This window comes from Rhinopithecus roxellana, chromosome 12 (genome assembly GCF_007565055.1).
Source record: "Rhinopithecus roxellana isolate Shanxi Qingling chromosome 12, ASM756505v1, whole genome shotgun sequence".
Classification (NCBI taxonomy): domain Eukaryota; kingdom Metazoa; phylum Chordata; class Mammalia; order Primates; family Cercopithecidae; genus Rhinopithecus; species Rhinopithecus roxellana.
This window is the reverse complement of record NC_044560.1, coordinates 12,843,390-12,863,743: the sequence shown is the minus strand read 5'-3', so window position 1 is coordinate 12,863,743 and position 20,354 is coordinate 12,843,390. Positions and strand designations below refer to the sequence as shown.

General features: G+C 55.8%; 3 protein-coding genes across 7 annotated transcripts in view; 2 read left to right on the top strand and 1 right to left on the bottom strand.

Moving 5' to 3' along the window:
• HMGCL (3-hydroxy-3-methylglutaryl-CoA lyase) overlaps positions 1-8,093 on the top strand; it is a 41,168-nt gene extending 33,075 nt beyond the window's left edge. For all 4 annotated transcript variants that reach the window (XM_010355756.2, XM_030942631.1, XM_010355754.2 and 1 more), the window contains 3 exons: positions 1,489-1,677; positions 5,272-5,397; positions 7,402-8,093. In XM_010355756.2, the coding sequence (XP_010354058.1) occupies positions 1,489-1,677; positions 5,272-5,397; positions 7,402-7,503 (417 nt within the window). In that variant the 3' untranslated portion in view covers positions 7,504-8,093. The remainder of the gene's footprint in view (positions 1-1,488; positions 1,678-5,271; positions 5,398-7,401) is intronic.
• Positions 8,094-8,224: 131 nt separating this feature from the next.
• On the top strand, positions 8,225-14,310 carry GALE (UDP-galactose-4-epimerase). 2 transcript variants are annotated; one of them, XM_010355759.2, is made up of 12 exons: positions 8,225-9,249; positions 10,532-10,623; positions 10,948-11,073; positions 11,230-11,345; positions 11,730-11,843; positions 12,066-12,242; positions 12,772-12,885; positions 12,975-13,041; positions 13,130-13,215; positions 13,326-13,403; positions 13,644-13,758; positions 13,902-14,310. In XM_010355759.2, the coding sequence occupies exons 3-12, from the start codon at positions 10,953-10,955 to the stop codon at positions 13,958-13,960; spliced, it is 1,047 nt and encodes a 348-aa protein (XP_010354061.1). In that variant the 5' UTR covers positions 8,225-9,249; positions 10,532-10,623; positions 10,948-10,952; the 3' UTR covers positions 13,961-14,310. The 2 variants fall into 2 exon arrangements, with proteins under 2 accessions (XP_010354061.1, XP_030798490.1); XM_030942630.1 differs by having other exon boundaries at positions 10,532-11,073; positions 13,130-13,403.
• Positions 14,311-14,370: 60 nt separating this feature from the next.
• On the bottom strand, positions 14,371-18,809 carry LYPLA2 (lysophospholipase 2). The gene is made up of 10 exons (XM_010355763.2): positions 18,663-18,809; positions 17,156-17,259; positions 16,881-16,912; positions 16,692-16,757; positions 16,159-16,206; positions 15,977-16,047; positions 15,771-15,844; positions 15,584-15,685; positions 15,308-15,481; positions 14,371-15,227 (listed from the first exon to the last, which is right to left on the bottom strand). Exons 2-10 carry the CDS (start codon positions 17,231-17,233, stop codon positions 15,177-15,179), a joined length of 696 nt encoding a protein of 231 aa, XP_010354065.1. The 5' UTR covers positions 17,234-17,259; positions 18,663-18,809; the 3' UTR covers positions 14,371-15,176.
• Positions 18,810-20,354: the final 1,545 nt, after the last annotated feature.

Genomic DNA, 20,354 nt, shown 5'->3' with positions numbered 1-20,354 from the left:
GAGCAGCAGAACTAGGACTTTAACCCAGCATCTTGTGACTTCAAAGGTCTGCTCCTTCCCCTGCACCCTGCTGCCCCCTAAAGGCCAGCCACTGCTGCCCCACTCTGTGCAGGGCCGCTGGGGGAAACGACATCACCATTTCATTTATCTAGCAGATCATTGGTGTCTTCTGGTCCCCCTGCCCCGCCACATCCCTCTGCACCTTGTCTAGCAGCCCCATGCCGGCAGCAGCTTCTTGAGTGAGGCCATCTTTTTTTTAAGTTCACCAGTCATATGGGATTAGGGGCCAACCCTCTTCCAGTATGGCTTATTCCAGTTGGACCCATATTGGACCTATTGCAATATGGACCCATTTTGCAGTGGTTTTAGAGGTGTGCAAATGGGCTTCTAAAAATTTAAATAGTGATGTACCTCTATTAAAAAATGTAACTATTGGCCAGTCACGGTGGCTCACGACTGTAATCCCAGCACTTTGGGAGGCCAAAGCAGGCTTATCACCTGAGGTCAGGAGTTCAAGACCAGCCTGGCCAACATGGTGAAACCCCGTCTCTACTAAAAATACAAAAAATTAGCGGGGGCGTGGTGGCAGGTGCCTATAATCCCAGCTACTTGGGAGACTAAGACAGGAGAATCACTTGAATCCAGGAGGCAGAAGTTGCAGTGAGCTGAGATTGTGCCACTGCACTCCAGCCTGGGTGACAGAGCGAGACTGTCTCAAAAAATATATATATTATACATATATAATATAATGTATATAATTATATATAATATATAATGTCTATATAGACATTATATATAATTATATACATAATTATATACATTATATATTGCATAATCATATATTACATATACAATTATATACATAATATATAATGATATACATATGTATTATATATTATATACATTATATATATACTATTAGCTGGGCATGGTGGTGCACACCTGTGGTCCAGGTTACTTGGGAGGCTGAGGTGGGAGGATTGCTTGAGCCTGAGAGGCCGAGATCACACCACTGTACTCCAGCCTGAATGACAGAGTGAGACCTTGTCTAAAAAAAAAAAAAAAAATGTAACTAGCACCTCAGACCCATGATTTCATGGATTTTATTGCTGAGGATAAAATGACACAGAAGGAATCAACTTCACTGATTCCAGCACCTGGGTCTGACAGTATGATGTGACGGTGGTAAGTGAAAGACTGAAGTGTGAGGGGCACAGGTAGGGAGGAAAGCACAGGGGTTGGAGCTTCAGGACTGTGGGCTGGCCCCAGCAGCTGGCTCTGCCCCTTAAGTCTCCACCTCCTGATCATAGGTAAGAGGATCATCATTCCCAGTTGGAATTGTGAGGAGCATGTCATCCGGTAGGAATTGAGTGCTTCATACACTCAATTCCTACCAGTTCTGTCCAGGCAAAGGTCCCCTGCTTCTGAGTGCATGGATCCCCTGGCTGGTGGATTGTGTATCCTCCAAGTGCCTGCTTGCTTCCTTAGGTCACCAAGAAGTTATACTCAATGGGCTGCTACGAGATCTCCCTGGGGGACACTATTGGTGTGGGCACCCCAGGGATCATGAAAGACATGCTGTCTGCTGTCATGCAGGAAGTGCCTCCCGCTGCCCTGGCTGTCCACTGCCATGACACCTATGGCCAAGCCCTGGCCAACACCCTGATGGCCCTGCAGGTAATCAAAATCATACGCCCATTCTCCCAAAGGTCATGGTGGGCAGGACAGCTTGTTATCATTTATTCTTTCAGCAAACATTTACTGATGCCAGTATGCCAGGTTCTGAGCGGGCAATGGTGGACACTGTCATGGTGACCCTGCTCAGATGTGAAGTGTACACCTCCGTGTTGGGGAGACAGTCACGGGAGTTACATGGCAATCCTACTGCATTATGACAGATGCCATGAAGGGAGGAAGCATGGGGCTCAGGAAGCCTAGAGAGGCCCCATCCCAGCTGAGGAGATCTAGGAGGATTTGCAGAAGAGGCCCGAGTGAAGCTTGAAGGATATAAAGTAAGCTGCTGGCGAGGGAAGAGGAAAGGTGACTGGGCAGAACTGCACCTCAGGACTGATGTAGGGTTCAGGGAGGACTCATATAACGTTCAGGGTTGTGAGTGTGCGGGTGTGTAGCGGAAGCAGGTGAGGAGACAGGAGGTAGAGAGGCCAGCAGAGGTCACTCAGAGGGAGAGGCTTTAATGCTGTTCCCCTCAGATTTAGTTTCCCTTGAGGTTTGCTTCTCATGGGCTGGTCCAGAATGGTGATCCATTGGCTGGCAGCCAGATAGAAGGGACATTCTTGGTGTCTGACCACGGCTACCTTGCTGTAGCACTGGCCTACCCTTCCATCTCTAGGATAGTGATGGCAGTCCCAGACACTTTTTTTTTTTCCTCTCAATTATCCCCTAGAGGTTCGTGTCTAAGCCAGGTGAGTCTGTTACATTCTGGGCTGGTTTCCTCAGAGTTGTGGCTGTCAAGGTTAAGGTTCATAGCTCTGTGGTCTCCTCATTTCTCGGCTTACTGTGACACTCCGCCCTGGCTCCTGGGCTTTCCTTCAGCTCATGCGTTTCCTGGCCAGGCAGTCAGGAAGAGTAACTTCCCCTCCTAGACCTTGCCAGGCAGGTAAAGGGGAATTCTGCGCAGCTGAGGTGAGTCTGAGGCAAAACTCCATCCTGACTAGGCTCGGGACACTCCTGCTCCTCTGTGCTTCCCTGTTTCATGGCAATGATGTCTCAGAATCCCCTTTTTGAAAATTTATCAGGGAACAGGTTGAGCTGTATGATGTCTGGCAGCAGCTTCCTCTGACCTCCCTCTTCCATCAGTTATTTCAGAAATAGGGATCGATGTGCCAGGTTAAGTGCTGACTTAGATAATATTAACAAAACCCAATCCCTGCCCTCTGGGAGCTCATGTCATGGTGGGTGGGGAAGACGGATGGAAGATTACAGGCGTGTAAATAACACATTGTCAGACCATTTATTCACCTATTAAAACCTAACCTGGCAGTGCCTAGTGTGCTTGGCACTGTTCTTAGCATTAAGGATTCAGCTGCGACCAAAACAGAGTCTCTGACCTCATGAGGCTGACACTCTAGTACGATGAGACAGATAATAAATAAACATACAGCAGCCAGGTGCTCATAAGCACTGTGGAGAAAAATGAAACGGGTGAAGGCAGTGCCAGGCCTTTCTGTAGGGTGGCCTCACTCAGAAGGAAGCATTTGAGAGAGACCTGAGGGAAGTGAGGGACTGAGCCCTGTGGACCCCTAGCAGGGAGGGGGAGGGAAGGGAGCCCCACCCAGGAAAGCAGGCACAGAGCCCCTGAGGGAGGAGTGTGCTTGCCATGTTCAGGGATCAGGAGGAGGCACGTGGCAGGAGCAGTGTGACCGAGGAGAAGGGGCAGAGATGTCAGGGTTACAGGAAGGCCAGATCGGGGGCCTCGTAGGACTTTGACTCTCAGACTGAGCTGGGAAGCTAACAGAGTCTTGAGCAGGGGCGGGGAGGGAGACGATCTGAATGTTCCCTTTGAGAGGCTCCTCGGCCGGGCGCGGTGGCTCACACCCATAATCCCAGCACTTTGGGAGGCTGAGGCAGGTGAATCACTTGAGGTCAGGAGTTTGAGACCACCTGGTCAACATGGTGAAACCCCGTCTCAACTAAAAATATAAAAATTAGCCAGGCATGGTGGCGGGGGTCTGTAATCCTAGCTATTTGGGAGGCTGAGTCATGAGAATCACTTGAGCCCGGGAGATGGAGGTTGCAGTGATGTGCAGTGAGCTGAGATAGTGCCAGTGCACTCCAGCCTGGGCAACAGAGCGAGACTCGTTATCAAAAAAAAAAAAAAAAAAAAAAAAAAAAAAAAAGAGGCTCTTCTGGCTGCTGTGTAGAGAATACACTGTAGAGGCAGAAAAACCAGTTTGGAGCCTACAGCAATCCAGGTGAGAGACATGCAAGGAGACCTGGAGGGCAGAGGTGCGTGACCAGATCTCAGCAGTTCGTGTTCTGATCTGTGAAGCTCGAGACATCTATAGGCAGGTATGTTAACCTGGGTGCAATTAACTGGGAGTGAGTGGAGATAGAGAAGCTGTCTGAGGAGTGAGCAGTAAGGGCTCCAGCCAAGATCAGGGAGGTGAGGAAGAGCCAGCAAAGACTGGATCGAGGCCTCAGGAGAGGCCAGAGCACTAGGAGGAAAACCAAGGGATGTGGAGCCCTGGAAGCCACACGAGAAGGTGTCCAAGATGATGCAGCTAGTCAAGTGCAAAGATGAAGACACTTGACCTTTGTACTTAGCTACCTGGAGGCCACCAGTGGCCTTGACTAGAGCTGTTTCAGTGGAGGAGTTGTGGGGATGCAAACCTGTTTCAAATGGGTTCAAGTGGGAATGGTAGATATTAAATGGGAACAGCTCTTTTGAGGGACTTCGCTTTGAATGGAGGGAAAGAAATGGGAGGTTAGAGGGTTCCAAAAAGGTTTGTAAAAGATGGGAGAGATCGCAGGCTGTGTGAGGATGACCCAGTGGAGGGGAGTAACAGGTTGCAGGAGAGAGGGAGAGACTTACTGGAGCACATCCTGAAGCAGGTGGGAATGGGCCTCATGCCAAGGTGGAGAGGTTGGCCTTGGCTAGGAGCTCGGGGTCCATCTCAGGCAGCATGAGGGACAGTGGTTCTGTAGGCTCAGACATAGGCAGGCGGGTAGATGTGATGGTGGGAGTCAATGGAGACCTCTCTTTTGATTGCATCCATTTCCATAAAGCAGCAGATGAGAATGAGGATGGGGAAGGGGGTGACAGAGGTTTAACAAGAGAGGAGAAAGTGAAATAGTCATTTGGGAGAGTGGGAGGTGACTGACCTGGGAAGATGGGATGTGGCCCTCATGTGGCAAGGCCCTGACTGAGTGAGACCAGCCTGGAGGTGGTGGGGGGTAAGCAGGGGGTAATAAATGAACCACAGTAAACAACAGAGGTCTGAAATTTCAGCATTGGGAGGGGGTTAGGCTGGTGATCAGAAAAGGTCTCCCTGAGCAGGTAGCTTTCAGACTGGAACCTAAAGGGTGAGAGTCCACCATGAAAGGAAAGATACTACTGGCAGAGGAAACAGTGTAACAGAAACCAAAGGGAGAAGCACTGTCTCTGTGGAATTTTCGTGTCAACAGGATCATAAGCCAAAGCAAAGAATGACTAGAATTTCAGGCAACAGACGCTTGGGAGGTTTGCAAGGCCCAGCTCTGTGGGCTCTTGTCCCCAGCGCCAACCGTGTTTCACCATCCTTATGTTTCCAGATGGGAGTGAGTGTCGTGGACTCTTCTGTGGCAGGACTTGGAGGCTGTCCCTATGCACAGGGGGCATCAGGAAACTTGGCCACGGAGGACCTGGTCTACATGCTAGAGGGCTTGGGCATTCACACGGTAAGCCCGCCTACCCCCTGGTGGCGACAGCCCTGAACTGACCAGGGCTTGGCCTGAAGCTGAGAACAAAAGCAGATGGGGGTATTTGGGGTTGTTAAGGTGCGGAGGAGTAAAGAGGGAAAGGGTTAGCCAGGCGCAGTGGCTCGTGCCTATAATCTCAGCACTTTGGGAGGCTGAGGCAGGTCACTTGAGGCCAGGAGTTTGAGGCTGCAGTGAGCTATGATCCTGCCGGTGCACTCCAGCCTGGGTGAAAGAGCAAGACCCTGTCTCTTCAGAACAAAACAAAAGAGGAGAAGGGCGCCAGGGGCCATGGATATTTGATCTAATGTTTTAATGTTTGTGAGAGGAGGGTTGAGTGAGGCCACACGCGTGGGCACAAGAAGGCTGGAGTGTCCGGGTGACTTTGACAGCTCAGTCCTAGGAGACACCAGGGAACATGGAAGGGGCCCTGGGAAGGGTCAGGTTCATGACCTGAAATGAGTCAGTTCTCTCTTGGCTTTGTTTTGTTCTCTGTAAAATGCGGACAGTAGCGTTAAACAGCTCACCAGGGATCTACCAGAGTCCACCAGGGCCCTCAGTGGTGGGACGGAAGCAGACTAGCATCTGTGCTTGAGGATCAGATAGAACTGGGTTTAAAGCGTACTGCTGCCACTCACAGGCTATGAGACCTCAGACAAATCATTTCATCTCTCTGAACCTAAGAAATGGGAATAATAATGCTATCTATCTCATGGAGCCATTGTGAGGATTAAGTAAGAAGATATAGGCCGGGTGCAGTGGCTCAAGCCTGTAATCCCAGCACTTTGGGAGGCCGAGACGGGTGGATCACGAGGTCAGGAGATCCAGACCATCCTGGCTAACACCGTGAAACCCCGTCTCTACTAAAAAATACAAAAAAACTAGCCGGGCGAGGTGGCGGGCGCCTGTAGTCCCAGCTACTCGGGAGGCTGAGGCAGGAGAATGGCGTAAACCCGGGAGGCGGAGCTTGCAGTGAGCTGAGATCCGGCCACTGCACTCCAGCCTGGGCGGTAGAGCAAGACTCCATCTCAAAAAAAAAAAAAAAAAAAAAGAAGAAGATAGATGTAGAGGGCCAGGCGTGGTGGCTCACACCTGTAATCCCAGCACTTTGGGAAGCCAAGGCGGGTGGATCACCTGAGGTCAAGAGTTCGAGACCAGCCTGGCCAACATGGTGAAACCCTGTCTCTACTAATAACAGAAAAATTGCTGGGCACGGTGGCTCAGGCCTGTAATCCCAGCACTTTGGGAGGCCAGGGTGGGCAGATCACCTGAGGTCAGGCGTTGGAGACCAGCTTGGCCAACATGGTGAAACCCCTTCTCTACTAAAAATACAAAAATTAGCTGGGTGTGGTGGCGGGCACCTGTAACCCCAGCTACCTGGGACGCTGAGGCAGGAGAATCACTTGAACCCAGGAGGCAGAGGTTGCAGTGAGCTGAGAGCACGCCATTGCACTCCAGCCTGGGCGACATGAGCAAAACTCTGTCTCCAAAAAAAAATAAAAAATAAAAAGAAACCTTATGTAGAATGCTTTAGCACAGAGCTGAACACAGAGTGCATTTAAGCAAATATGAGCTACTGTATGAACAGAGGGTTTCTGCCTGGCCCTTTCAGTTGGTGTTTTTATCCCTCCCTCTCTGCCTCACAATCCTCACTTGAATATCAGTTTTTTTCCTCTGGGGGCCAGGCCCTGTGCTGGGCCCTGAAGAGGGAGTACTGAACAAGACTGATGAGATCTGTGCCCTGGTAGTTGCACTACAAACCATTATACAGATTGGGCATCTTACATGAGGGGGAGTCAGAGGAATAATCCAGGTGCCAGACAGACAGGAACTCACAGGCAGCTGGTACCCCGCTGTCAAGGAAAAAGCCTGTTTATCTTCACCTTTACTTTTTCAGTACCACAGTTGTCTATCCATGCTGATGTTTTCCCTCGTGTTGAGGGCTATGCCCATGACTTACCACATCCTCTAACTTGTTTCTCAAAGGGTGTGAATCTCCAGAAGCTTCTGGAAGCTGGGAACTTTATCTGTCAAGCCCTGAACAGAAAAACTAGCTCCAAAGTGGCTCAGGCTACCTGTAAACTCTGAGCCCCTTGCCCACCTGAAGCCCTGGGGATGGTATGGAAATAGGTGCACACACAGATGATTCATGGATGGGAACACGGAAATGAGAATGAGGTTAAATGGTGCGGGTACCTCATAGCCAGCTCTACACAGAGGTCTCTCCTGGCAGAAAGCAGGCGAGGGGCAGGAGGAGCTGCTTGGCAGCAGGACCTCCTGCCCAGACCTGAGTAGGAGCAAGAGGCTTTGAGGGCTGAAGTCTCCCTTCATTATGGACCCTGGCCCAGGAGTTGAATCCCTGAGGACATGTGGGAACCCCATTCCCTACTTGGCATGATCCTTGAGTCTCCTCTCTGTATGGAATCTGCGAGCTGGCCACCTGGCTGCCCTCTACACAGCTCCAGCCTGCCATGGCCTTGGGGCCCTTGCTGTCCGACTTCTCAGGACACAGGTCATGGGGCTTCTTCCCAAGCTGGCAGAGACCATTTGTGGAAAGTGGAGAGCTTCGTGCTGGCCATCTGCCAACTCCAGCATCTCTGGAAAATCTCCACGCTGAATGTGATTTTTGAAAACAGCTTATGTAATTAAAGGTTGAATGGCACAGAATCATTCCGGCATTCGGTTGTGCAGCTGTGTGTATACATGAGCGTGGGGGAGGAAAATACTTTACCATGTTGCACTCTGAGAGGAAAATGGAGGCTATGAACTAGTTTATTAATCTTTGCATTTCCTCCCTGTTTCCCCACCTGAGCCCCAAATCCATAGTGACTGGAAATCAGTGGCTTTGGGCTTACTCAGGAGGCTGCTTGCAGCAGTTGCTGGCCAGAACACCCGACAGGGTTGTTTCTGAGCTTTGCGTCTGTGACTGGGGCTACTGCACAAGCTTGCTGTGCAGTAGGGCACACTTGCTGCTTTGGACCTCGGTGGCCCGGCCTCTCCCTGGCGCTCTCAGGCCCGGGAGCGCTCACCTGTCGGTTCCCCGGGCTCTGCGGTCAGGCGCTGATTCTCGGCTGCGGGGACACCTGTGCGCTCCTGCATTTAGGGCTCCTTTGCTCTGGTTTCATCACGCAGGATGTCACATTTAGTGCATATTATTCTTTAGCTCTACTTTTCATTGTAAACAAAATCATTTTCTAACCTGCCGTCGTGGCAGGCAGAGTGCAGACCATTCCCGGCAGGTGTGGACCGCGGTGAGGGCTGAGAGCCAAGGGCGCTGGAACCGCTAGTGTGGCCTGACAGCTTCCTCCAGCTCCTTGGTTTATTTGCAGACTGGTCTTCCGGCACCACGGCCCCCTGCGACCCTCTCCTGCCTTAGTCCCGTGGGATCGGGTAGTTCAAGATTTTGAATTCAGGGTCTGGTAGACACCGGCAAGTTTGAAAACCTACGGGTCGGAGTGGGGCGGAGCCGTGGGCCCTCTACTCTCTGTCCCCTGCCCCCTCGGAAGCGCGGCCCTCTTCCAGGGGTTGGGACAAGCTGGCCTGGGGACCCGGGGCACCGGCAGGGACCCACCCGCTCTGGCACTGGCTGCGCCCCTCGCGGGGTGACACCGCCCACTTCCGCCTTCCGTGGGCGTGCGCCGAGCAGTCGCAGTCACAGAGCGGAGTTCTTTTGTCCTCCCGGCGTCCCCGTAGTGGCCGTAACCCGAGTGACACGTTTCCTTGGGGGCGTGGAGGAGCGGGGTCGGGGTGGGCCGTCAGCACTTAAAGGGCCCGCCGCTCGGGCGCAGGAGGTGGTGCCTCTGGAGCCAGTGCGGGGCGCGGGAACCCGAGCAGGTTCGGGAGGCGGAATGAAGGGCCGGGTGGGCTCGCGAGGGGCCGGGGAGTCCGCGGGGAGCGAGGGAGTTTCCGAGGGGCGGGTCGCGTTCCTGGCAGAGTCCCTACGGGGCAGGCCCGCCCCCTCTGTCCCAGTTCCCCGCTGCCTGGGCTGGGGCGGTCGGGGTTCATTCATTCCCGGCCTGGAGACTCCTAGCTCGGCGCCGCTCCGCGCCACAGCCCAAAGCCCAGCCTGAGACCCAGCCGCCCTAGAGTGCCCATGGCCCGGCTCCCCTTTCCTCCAGCAGACAGACTGGGAAAACCGAGGGGGCGACGGCTGAGCAAGGTCACTCCGCGGGTCGGGGGCGCAGCCGGGCTGAGACCAGCTTTCCTGCCTCCCAGGGCCTCTCTGCCACCACTTTCGGGGTCCGCGCCGGGCGCGGGGCGGGGGCGGGGGCGGCTTCCGCGCGGCGGGCAGAGTCCAGCGGGGAGCGGTGGGGGGAAGGGCGAGCCGCCTGGGGAGGAGGCCGGGCTGCAAGCCTGGCGATCCAGATTTCAGCCCGCTGTCGCCAGCTGTGGGACCGAAGGGAAACTGTTTCACCTCTCTGACCCTAGTGTCTGTATCTGTAAAATGCCAGTGATAACACCTGCCTCACCGAGATGCTGGGGGAATTCAGGAAAATCATGCAAAAGTGCCTGGTACAGAGCCTGGCACGCAGAGGGCTCTTGGTCAAGTGGGTTGGAGCTGCGTGAGCCCAGAAGGGGATAGAGGCAGCGTGGAGGAAGGCGGCAGCTGGCCTGGTCGCTGGGAATGAAAGGCCTTAGTGTCTGGGGCTTCCTCCTCGTCCCGGCTGTTCTGCCCGCAATTTGTTCAGGGTGGAGGTGCGCACCTGGCAAAGTCCACGTCTACACGGCCTACCCAGAGAGGCCTAAGTTGGGTGGGATTCCTAACTCCGAGCCAGGAGTGACCGGGCTGGCCCTGGCATGGGCAGAGGCTGAGCGAGGGTTGGGTGGGGCCCACTCCAGGACCAACCACGGTGTGGTTGCCCCTGAACTGGCCTCAGCCTGCCAGGCAAAGACCTCATCCTTGAGGCCATGTGATCTATTTCCTGCTTCCTCCCAGCTGACCCTTGAGGGAAAGGGGGTGCGGGCCGCCTAGAGCAGGAGGTATTAGTCACTGAGCCCAGGTGCCAATTTACACCTAGCGAAGGTGGAGGCATTGGACAGGCCTCGGTCTGAGCAGACAGAACCCCTTCCTGGGACCTTGGAGTCCCAATCCTGCTGCTATTTTCCTTCTGCCCAGGACTCTCCGCTCCTCAGTCACCTTGGAGAAAGAAGTGTGGATCCTCAGATTCCATCTTTCCAACTCCAAGACAAGTGGAACTAGAAAATAAGGTGCCTGTGTCAGTCTCCCCAGCTCTGCTGTGTTGGGCCCTTAAGATCACCTCACTGAACCCTCACACTGCCTCATGATGTTTATACAGTTATTAGCTCCGTTTTACAGAGGTAGAAACTGAGGCCAAGAGGCTAATTTCCAAAGCCTAACGCCAGAAAGTGATAGTATCCAGACTTGCCCCAGGGCTGACTTCTGAGCCAGCCTGGTACCTACGGCACACTGCTGCCTCCTTCCAAAGTGAGCATAGGGGACAGGATTCCAGTGGGAAGGAAGCTCTGAGCGGGCAGCCCAAGCCACCTCTGAGACTCTGTATCCTGGGCCAGGTGCCATGGCAGAGAAGGTGCTGGTAACAGGTGGCGCTGGCTACATTGGCAGCCACACGGTGCTGGAGCTGCTGGAGGCCGGCTACTTGCCCGTGGTCATCGACAACTTCCATAACGCCTTCCGTGGTGAGCGGGGCAGTGGGGCTGGGACTACTTGAGGGGATGGCAGAAGCAAAACTCTGGATTCCACCTCCACCACCGGGTGGGGAATGTGTGTCTGGCGAGTCCCTGGGAACACAGCACCCCATGTCGTCATGATGTGGCCTACATGTACCCTACCAGGAGGGGGCTCCCTGCCTGAGAGCCTGCGGCGGGTCCAGAAGCTGGCAGGCCGCTCTGTGGAGTTTGAGGAGATGGATATTTTGGACCAGGGAGCCCTACAGCGTCTCTTCAAAAAGGTGGGTGCAGGCTGGGCATGGTGGCTCATGCCTATAATTCCAGCACTTTGGAAGGCCAAGGTGAGGAGATCACTTGAGCCCAGGTGTTCAAGATCAGCTTGCTCAACACGGTGAAACCCCATCTCTACAGAAAAATACAAAAATTAGCTGGGTGTGGTAGCCCATACCTGTGGTCCCAGCCACTCGGAGGCTGGCGTGGGAGGATAGCTTGAGCCCGGGAGGTGGAGGCTGCAGTGAGCTGAGATGGCACCACTGCACTCCAGCCTGGGCAACAGAGCGAGACTGTCAAAAAAAGAAAAAAAAGGTGGGTGCAGGCAGGCAGGCCAGGGGCATTGTCAAGGACTAAGGCCAGTAGAGCAATCTCTGGCCATGTTGCCCCTGCAGCACAGCTTTATGGCGGTCATCCACTTTGCGGGGCTCAAGGCTGTGGGCGAGTCGGTGCAGAAGCCTCTGGATTATTACAGAGTTAACCTGACTGGGACCATCCAGCTTCTGGAGGTGAGAGGCATGGGGCAGGGCACAGGCATTAGGAGAGTGCCCAGCTGGGTCCCAGCCTGGCAGGCAGTGCCAAACACAGAGCCCAAGCTCTATCATCCTGGACTCAGGTCTTTACGTCCCAGTCTCAATTTCCCCACCTCAGCCCCATTCTCCTGTGGAGGAGTAACAGGGTGGGAGTAATGTGTGAGGCGGATGCCACTGATGCCACCTCTCCATGGCCAGATCATGAAGGCCCATGGGGTGAAGAACCTAGTGTTCAGCAGCTCAGCCACTGTGTATGGGAAACCCCAGTACCTGCCTCTGGACGAGGCCCACCCCACGGGTGGCTGTACCAACCCTTACGGCAAGTCCAAGTTCTTCATCGAGGAAATGATCCGGGACCTGTGCCAGGCAGACAAGGTGAGGGCCCCCTTGATAGCACTCTGGCTCCACTGATTGATGGCCCACCCTGAGCCTGAGGGTGGGATTCTGAACACCCCTGCTAAGGAGGAAGCTAAGGCTCAGGCAGTCGCAGTAGAGGGCCCCATCCCCTGCTTGTTTCTAAAGAATAGGCAACTGGCCAGGCGCGGTGGCTCATGCCTGTAATCTCAGCATTTTGGGAGGCCCAGGTGGGCAGATCACCTGAGGTCAGGAGTTTGAGACCAGCCTGGACAACATGGTAAAACCCCATCTCTACTAAAAATACAAACATTAGCCCGGCATGGTGGTGTGTGCCTGTGGTCCCAGCTATTTGGGAGGCTGAGGCATAAGAATTGCTTGAACCTGGAAGGCGGAGGTTGCAGTGAGCCACATCAGGCCACTACACTCCAGCCTGGGCCATAGTGAGACTCCATCTCAAAATAACAGAATAGGCATGGGGAGGGCTCTGGGTTCAGCTGGGACACACTGCCTGTGCCTCTGGCCTCACCGCCTGACCCACATCCCACAGACCTGGAACGCAGTGCTGCTGCGCTATTTCAACCCCACAGGTGCCCATGCCTCTGGCTGCATCGGCGAGGATCCCCAGGGCATACCCAACAACCTCATGCCTTATGTCTCCCAGGTAAGGCAGAAGGGAAGGGACAGGAGTGACCCTGGGGTTATAGCTGGTGCCTGGGATCTGAGAGGAACTGACCTGATCTCCACCTCCAGGTGGCGATCGGGCGACGGGAGGCCCTGAATGTCTTTGGCAATGACTATGATACAGAGGATGGCACAGGTGAGCCTAGGACCGGGGGACCTAGGAGTGGGAGCCAGGAGAGTCAGGGGGAACAGAGTCCCCATCCAACACACTCCCTTCTCTGCAGGCGTCCGGGATTACATCCATGTCGTGGATCTGGCCAAGGGCCACATTGCAGCCTTGAGGAAGCTGAAAGAGCAGTGTGGCTGCCGGGTAGGACAAGAAGGGAGAAATGAGGGAGGGGAGGGACCAGATCCAGGCAGAGAGGCCCAGAGGGGTGGTCAGTCCAGCTCCTTCCATAAACCCTGTTCTCTGCGGGGCAGATCTACAACCTGGGCACGGGCACAGGCTATTCAGTGCTGCAGATGGTCCAAGCTATGGAGAAGGCCTCTGGGAAGAAGGTAGGCCCCCTGCCCCACCCACCTCACCCCACCCAGCTCTCAGCAGCACAGCAGCTTTGGTCCTTCCCACTCACCTCTCCTGGGGGCACCGGGCACTGCCCAGTCTCCTCAGCCTGCCTAGCACCCAGCACCAGGTGCCTGCGGGCGAGCCACTGCTCTGCACGTCCGCTTCTTAAAGACCTGGCCGGCAGCTGGGCCAGGGCCGGCTCAGCTAAGCTCCAACTACCTCCTGTCTTGCAGATCCCGTACAAGGTGGTGGCACGGCGGGAAGGTGATGTGGCAGCCTGTTACGCCAACCCCAGCCTGGCCCACGAGGAGCTGGGGTGGACAGCAGCCTTAGGACTGGACAAGATGTGTGAGTGCTGGCCGGACCCCTGCAGTTAGGGGCCAAGGAGGGGCTGATCAGATCTGGGCATGCCTAGCCAGGGCAGGCTGTGGAGTGGAGGGAGGCTCTGCATTCCACCGTGGGCCCTGAGCACACACCTTGCTGTGTTGCAGGTGAGGATCTGTGGCGCTGGCAGAAGCAGAATCCTTCAGGCTTTGGCGCGCAGGCCTGAGGACCCTCCCCTACCAAGGACCAGGAAAAGCAGCAGCTGCCTGCCCTCTAGCCTCTGGCAGGAACCCAGGGCCCTGGAGCTGCTGGGGCCAAGTCACGGCCTCCCCTACCTCAAACCCCAGCTGGGCCCGCCCATCCCACCAGGCATGAGGCCAAGGGCTCCACTGACCAGGAGGCCGAGGTCTGTAACTCTCATCTTCCACAGGGTCCAAGAGTTCATGAGGACCACCAAGAGCGAGTGAGGGGGCAAGGCTCTGGAACAGAACCTCCCCCTCCCAGGGATTCATTTATACTGCTCTGAAAGAGCTTTCCAAAGTATTTAAAAATTAAAACAAGTTTTCTTACACTGGGGCAGGTTCTCACAGATGGTCACTATCCACCCCTGGAATAGAATCAGCCAGGCCTGAGCAATGAGGAAGCAATTTCTTTAATTTTATCGGAATCCAGGACACAAGAAAAACACCCAAAAACCACATGGAGACAGAAGACGAGACACAACTCCTCCCCCACTGCCTCCCTGCTCTAGAGTGGGGACAAAGTGGGGGTGAGACAGCTTGGGGGAGACCTGAACCTCAGTCCAGCCCTACAGGCTCCAGGCCTGCAGGGAAGGAGGGTAACCGGGAGGCAGGGCCCAGCCCCCCCAGTGTGGGGAAACAGCTGAGGGAAGGCCCCCCTCAAAAGGCTCCACCTCCTCACCAGCACTCCTGCCCAGGGACAGGGAGCCCACAGCAGCAAGGGGACCCCGGGGCCATGGCCACATTCATGACTGAGAAGCAGCTGAGTGGAGGCAGGAGACACACGATTATCTGGGCAGAATCAGTTGGGGCAGGGGCCTGGGAGGGCCCCATGGGCCAAACCCTGAGGTCACAGGAGGGGGCCCAAAGCGGGGCTAGTGAGTGAGGTCCTGAGTGAGTGGGTCAGCGGCTGGGCCCCTTTCTCCAGCTGCCTGTAGCCCCTCCAATACTGCTGCCAGGGGGGCCCGCCTCCAGGGAAATGGGATAAGAAAGCAGCCTGCCCCTGCTGCAGACAGAGCCAGGTGGCTGAGGCCAGGAAGGAAGGCCAGGCCAGGCCTTGCCACCTGCCCCAGTGGCCTGTGGGAGAAGGACAGGTCAGGAAGGGTGGGGACAGGGGCTCGACCGGCTCAGATCCAAGATGGTGCCAGGCTTGCTTGCTGAGTCCCCCATGAGCTGGGGCACCGCACTGGGGCCAGCGACTAGTTAGACAGGAGGCAGCAGCTTCTCAAGAAATTCCTTAACAGCTGCCATCTCCTGAGGGGATTAAGAGGGAATCACGAGAGGTTCCTGGCGGGAGGCAGAGAAGTGGGAGTGGGAAACGGTCCCCCACTGACCTGAGGACAGGAGCTGTGCATGACACCCGGGTATGTCTTGAACTGGACCCTGGCAGGTGTGACAACAGACCGGAGCTTCTCAGCCGTCAGGGCCCCAAACCGTACAGGCACCATGGGGTCCAGCTCCCCATGGCACTGGAGGATGGCCAGGTCCTTGGCACTGCCATTAGCTGCCTGGGGGCCGGATAGGACTCAGGGCAAAGCTAGTGCTGCAGCAGTCCCCAAGCCACGAGGATGCAGACCCAAAAGGTTGGGGGGGTCAGTGGGGACATTCACCTGGGGGAAGGCCCGGTGCAGAGGCAGCCAACAGCTCAACGCCACGATGCCAGCCAGAGGGTGGGGGCAAGTGAGGGCCGTGTAGAGGGAGAGGGCCCCGCCCTAGAGGGAGAAGAGAGGAATCATGAGGGCACAGCTCACTCACCTGCCACCCCTACCCCCTACACCCCCACCCCTCTCCCCTCACCTGTGAAAAGCCTCCCAGGACGATTCGATTGGCAGGAATCCCATTCTTCATTTCATGCTCAATCAAGGCCTTGACTGGGGGGAGGGGGCATGAGTAGGTGGGGGGAAGCTGCCAAGGGGCCCAAGAAGGAGCCAGGCTGAGGAACCGCCCAGAGCTTTCCTGGGGGGCAGGGGAAGGAGGCGGCAGAGGAGGGGCTGGGGTCTTACTGTTCTCTGCTGCCTTCTTGATGCCAGCCTCGTCCTCTGGGGCATCTGGACTCAGCCCCATCAGGTCAAACCTGGGGAGTAGAGGCACAGGCAGCTATAGAAAACCCCAGCCAGCCAGCCCCCTGTAGCTCCCTCAGCCCAAGTGTCCTCGTCCCCCTGCCCAGCCCCGCTCCCAGACTCACCAGGAGGGCATCACCATCTTCATGTTGAGGGTCACAGGGATCCTAGGCCTGGGGAGACAGCCAGAGGGCCCAGCATGCTCAGGAGGAATGACGAGGCCACAGCCCACAGCCCAGAGTGGGGCTGCGCCGCCCCTGGGGGCCCTCCCAGCAGGCAGGGCCTGTGTTTAAGGTGTTGCCAGGCAACCTGCCACGTGGGGCTGGAGGCTGTGGTTGGAGCAAAGCGCCAGTGATGGAGAAGCAGAGCCCAGCGCTTGGTGTGACGGGGTCCCAGGTAGTCAGTGAGTACTTGGGGAAGGGGCAAAGGGAGGTGTGGGTTCTAGGAGAGCTCAGGTCTAGAAGGCCCTAGAGCTGGGGGCTGGTGCTGGACCCCACTCCTGGGGGCTCCACAGGAGCTAAGGCTGAAAATGCCACTTCTGACTGCCCTGAGCCCAAGCCCCAGGATGCAGCTGACAGGAGAGAACAGGCCTGGGATGCCAGGACCACCCCCAGATGATCCCTAGCCTCAGCCCCTCCCTTGTTGGGGTGACACTCACGCATGGGGACAGATGTACTTGACGTGAGGGAGTCGGATGGTGGAGAGGGCGTCAGCCCAGCTGTGCCTGTAGGAGGGACGGGAGAAAAGGCTCTGATGTGGTAGGAAGAGAAGGGGACGTGCAGGCCTCTCCAGTCCGCTGCTGGGCCCAGGCCCCCTCCTTAAGAAGCACCCCTCCTCAGTCACTTACCCTGTGTCTCCAAGTCCATGTAAAAAAATAACCTGGAAAAGGATGGAAATGGGGAGACAGGAAGGTTCCCTCTAGGTTCTCCAACTTCTGCCCACCCCTCCCCCACCCCCAAGGACCTGGAGGAACCCAGGTAGCAAACAGGTTACTACCCTGAGCCTCCTGGCCTCAGGATACTCCCTGCTCATCACTGCCACCTCCATTTTTCCCACACCCCCTCCAGCTGGTCCTCCAGCTGCTCCCACAGTGTCTGGCCGTGCATGAAAGGGGACCCTTACCGCGGCCGTTTCCCGCTCAGCTCCAGACACGGTGGCAGCATCGGTGAGCAGGGGCACAGACATGGTGTTACCACACATACACCACACGGCTCCACGGCGGGGGCCTGCACACATCGGGGTGGCAGTCAAGAGCAAAACCAGGCACAGGACACAATCCTGGCCCAAGAGGCCACCAGGCCATCAGCCCCACACAGCACCCAGGTTCTGTCTTGGGTACAAATAAGGCAAGTCCCAGGGAACAGGGAAAGGAAGTCTGCTTCAGTTCCAGGGTTGAAAGGCAGAGGCAGCCACCCTAGTGGCCCAGAACGTGTGTCTCTGGTTCTGGCCCAACCACAGGATCTAAGCTTGCTGGAGACAAGCAGAGGCAGGGCACAGGGACTGTAGGGCAGGGGGCAGAGGGGAGGCAGCGGCACGCCTGCTTCATTCCCCCTCTAACTCCTCGGGGGTCAGTGCCTTCCCCCTCCTCTCCAATCATCCCTGTGTCCCTGCCTCCCCAGCTCCCGGCCCTATGGGAAATAGAAAAATGCCAGGGAAAGGAGCTTCCATCCCCTACTCGGTGCCGCCTCCAACCCCCATCTCAACCTCCCCTGACCCAGCCCCCATCCAGCCTTCACAGCAGTTTCTGGTCCATCCATTCCCAGACCCCCAGGGGGCTGCCCATGTCCCCCGAAAGCGTTAAGAACTCCACCCAACCCCAAACTGGTGCTCCACGCCCCCCTAAACGGAGCTACCTGCTGCTGCTGCCACTGACTGCAAACGAGCCCCGGCTTGACCACGCTCTGGGACTCCCAAACACACAAAAGAATGTCAGGCTGGCTGGCCCCTCCCCATCCTCCAAACTCGCCGGCGTCCTCCAAACTCGCCGGAAGCTTCCACTACCTGCCTCCAAGTGCCTGCCCACCCCTCCCAACTGGCCTCACCTTCCATCTCTGGCCCCTGAGGGCAGCTCCCCACAATGGGACCATTCACCTGTGACCCGGGGCTCCTCTTCCCACTGGGGAACGCATCTCCCGCCCTGAGCTGCGATTCCCTTCCTTCTCCACCATGGGGACTTGCACCTCCCGCCCAGGGTCCCTCCTTGGAGGGGTGCCTTCCCCCTGATCTGTCTCCTTCTACACCTTGAGAACTTCCACCCTGACCCAGGATCTCCTGCTTCCCACAATGGGAACTTCTGTTCTGTCCAAGGGTCACCCTCCCCAGTAACATTTTCTACCCCGACCCGGGACTCGCACCTGCCCACAATGGGGCTTTGTACCTTTGACTCTGGGGAAGCCCCCGCCCCACAATGGGCTCTTCTACTTTCGACCCCGAAGTCTGTCCCATTATACCCAGACACCCCCTTGTCTAGCCCCACTCCACTCCCGAAGTCTCCAAGACTGGACAGCTCCTTCGTACCTCACTCCCCACCCCCATCCTCCCCTATCGCGGTCCCCCTCCCCGCTCTCCGGGACCCTCCCAAGGCCGACCTCCCCTACATGCCCTTCCTCCGCAGCCGCCGGCTGGCTACCTCCACTCCCTGGGGCTTCCGAGGCCGCTTGGGCAATTCTCCTCTTTCTCCCGCAGACACACACTCTTCCCCCTCGGCCGCCCCCGCCGGAACTTCCGTTCGAGTCCCGGGAACCCAGCCATCGCGCTGCCGGAAGTAGCCTGGCCGGCAGTACGGAACCCGGAAGCAGGGACCCGGCTTCGCTGGATAGAAGCTGCCATGTTGGAGGCGGTGGGGCCACTCCCTGTCATTCAGTCGTGCAGTCGCTGGGTTCTCTCCCGCTCCCACCTTGTAGAATGGAGACAGGGCACCCAAGACTCCCACTTGCTACCACCACCCATGCGCCTCCTGGAGGAGGGCTGACCGGAAGGAGAGGCATCCCTCACACTATTGTTCGCATAAACTTTACCACCTTGCCATCCCTATGGGACACACCTCTTAAGGTCTCGGGTGTCTGCCACTGGCTTTCATGCCCTATTTCAGGATCATGAATGGAATGACACACTCCGAACCGAAGAGACCTTACAGATCATCTAGTTCTCCAGCCTTAAAGATGGGGAAACTGAGGCTCAAGGAAGCAAGTAAATAGCAACCTTGGGATTCCATTGAAATTCTGCCTCTCTGGATCTGCTTCCTGAGATATAAAATGGTAATAACCACCTTGCCTCCTTCACGGCTTTGTTGGTAGGTTTAAATGAGGTTGTGTGAACATGCTTTATACAGTAAAATCACAGCGTGATGCGTTAATCACGCAAAAAAGGACCTAGGAAAAATACAAAAGCCATATCAGGAGAGCTGGACAGGCACTGGCAGTGTTAGCGCTGCCCTTCACAAGCAATGTCATGCAGACAGTGCACAAAACGCTGCCTTCAAGCTGAAGTGGAAATAGGTATCGGGGACCACATAAAAGTCAGAAGGGAGGCAAACTGAGTTGAAGCAGCATGTCCCTGAGAATGTATGGGGATCTGCAAATAGGAAATGAGTCACACTTGCCCCTCAGTCACTTAGGACTCACTCTACCAGCTTAACCTATACTAGTGTTTTCTTTGAACAGAAAGAAAACAGCACAAAGTTGAAAGCTCAATGAAGCACTTCCCCCAGGCCCAGAGGCAATTTGGTCCTAAATACTCAACAGGTCAGGGAGCCTACAATACCAGGATTCAGGGCAGAAAACTTTGGGCCTAGGGGACCACCGCAAGCCAAGAACTCGGGACTGAATGTCAAAAGAAAAAGGAGGGTAATGTCCCCACTTATGGAAGAATGAACAGTTTCTCCTGCACCCTCAATCACCTGAGACACCATGACACTTACAACAAATTCTTCAGTGAAGCTTCCAATTCAGAGGCTCAGTCCCAGGAGCTGTGATTAATGCTTTAATTAGTGGAATTAGTGAAGGGCTCGTCTGCTCTGATTTCTAACTTTATTTTTCCCCCTACTCCAAATTTAAACATAGCCCTTCTTTTAACTCCAAAAAATGATCCAACTGAAATAAAGAGGCTGTGGCTGAGTGAATAGGACCCTTCGTGTTTTACTTTTACTTTTTCTTTTTTTGGGGGCAGGGGACAGTCTCGCTCTGCCGCCCAGGCTGGAGTGCAGTGGCGCCATCTTGGCTCACTGCAAGCTCCGCCTCCCGGGTTCCTGCCATTCTCCTACCTCAGCCTCCGAGTAGCTGGGACTGCAGGCGCCGCCACTGCGCCCGGCTAATTCTTTGTA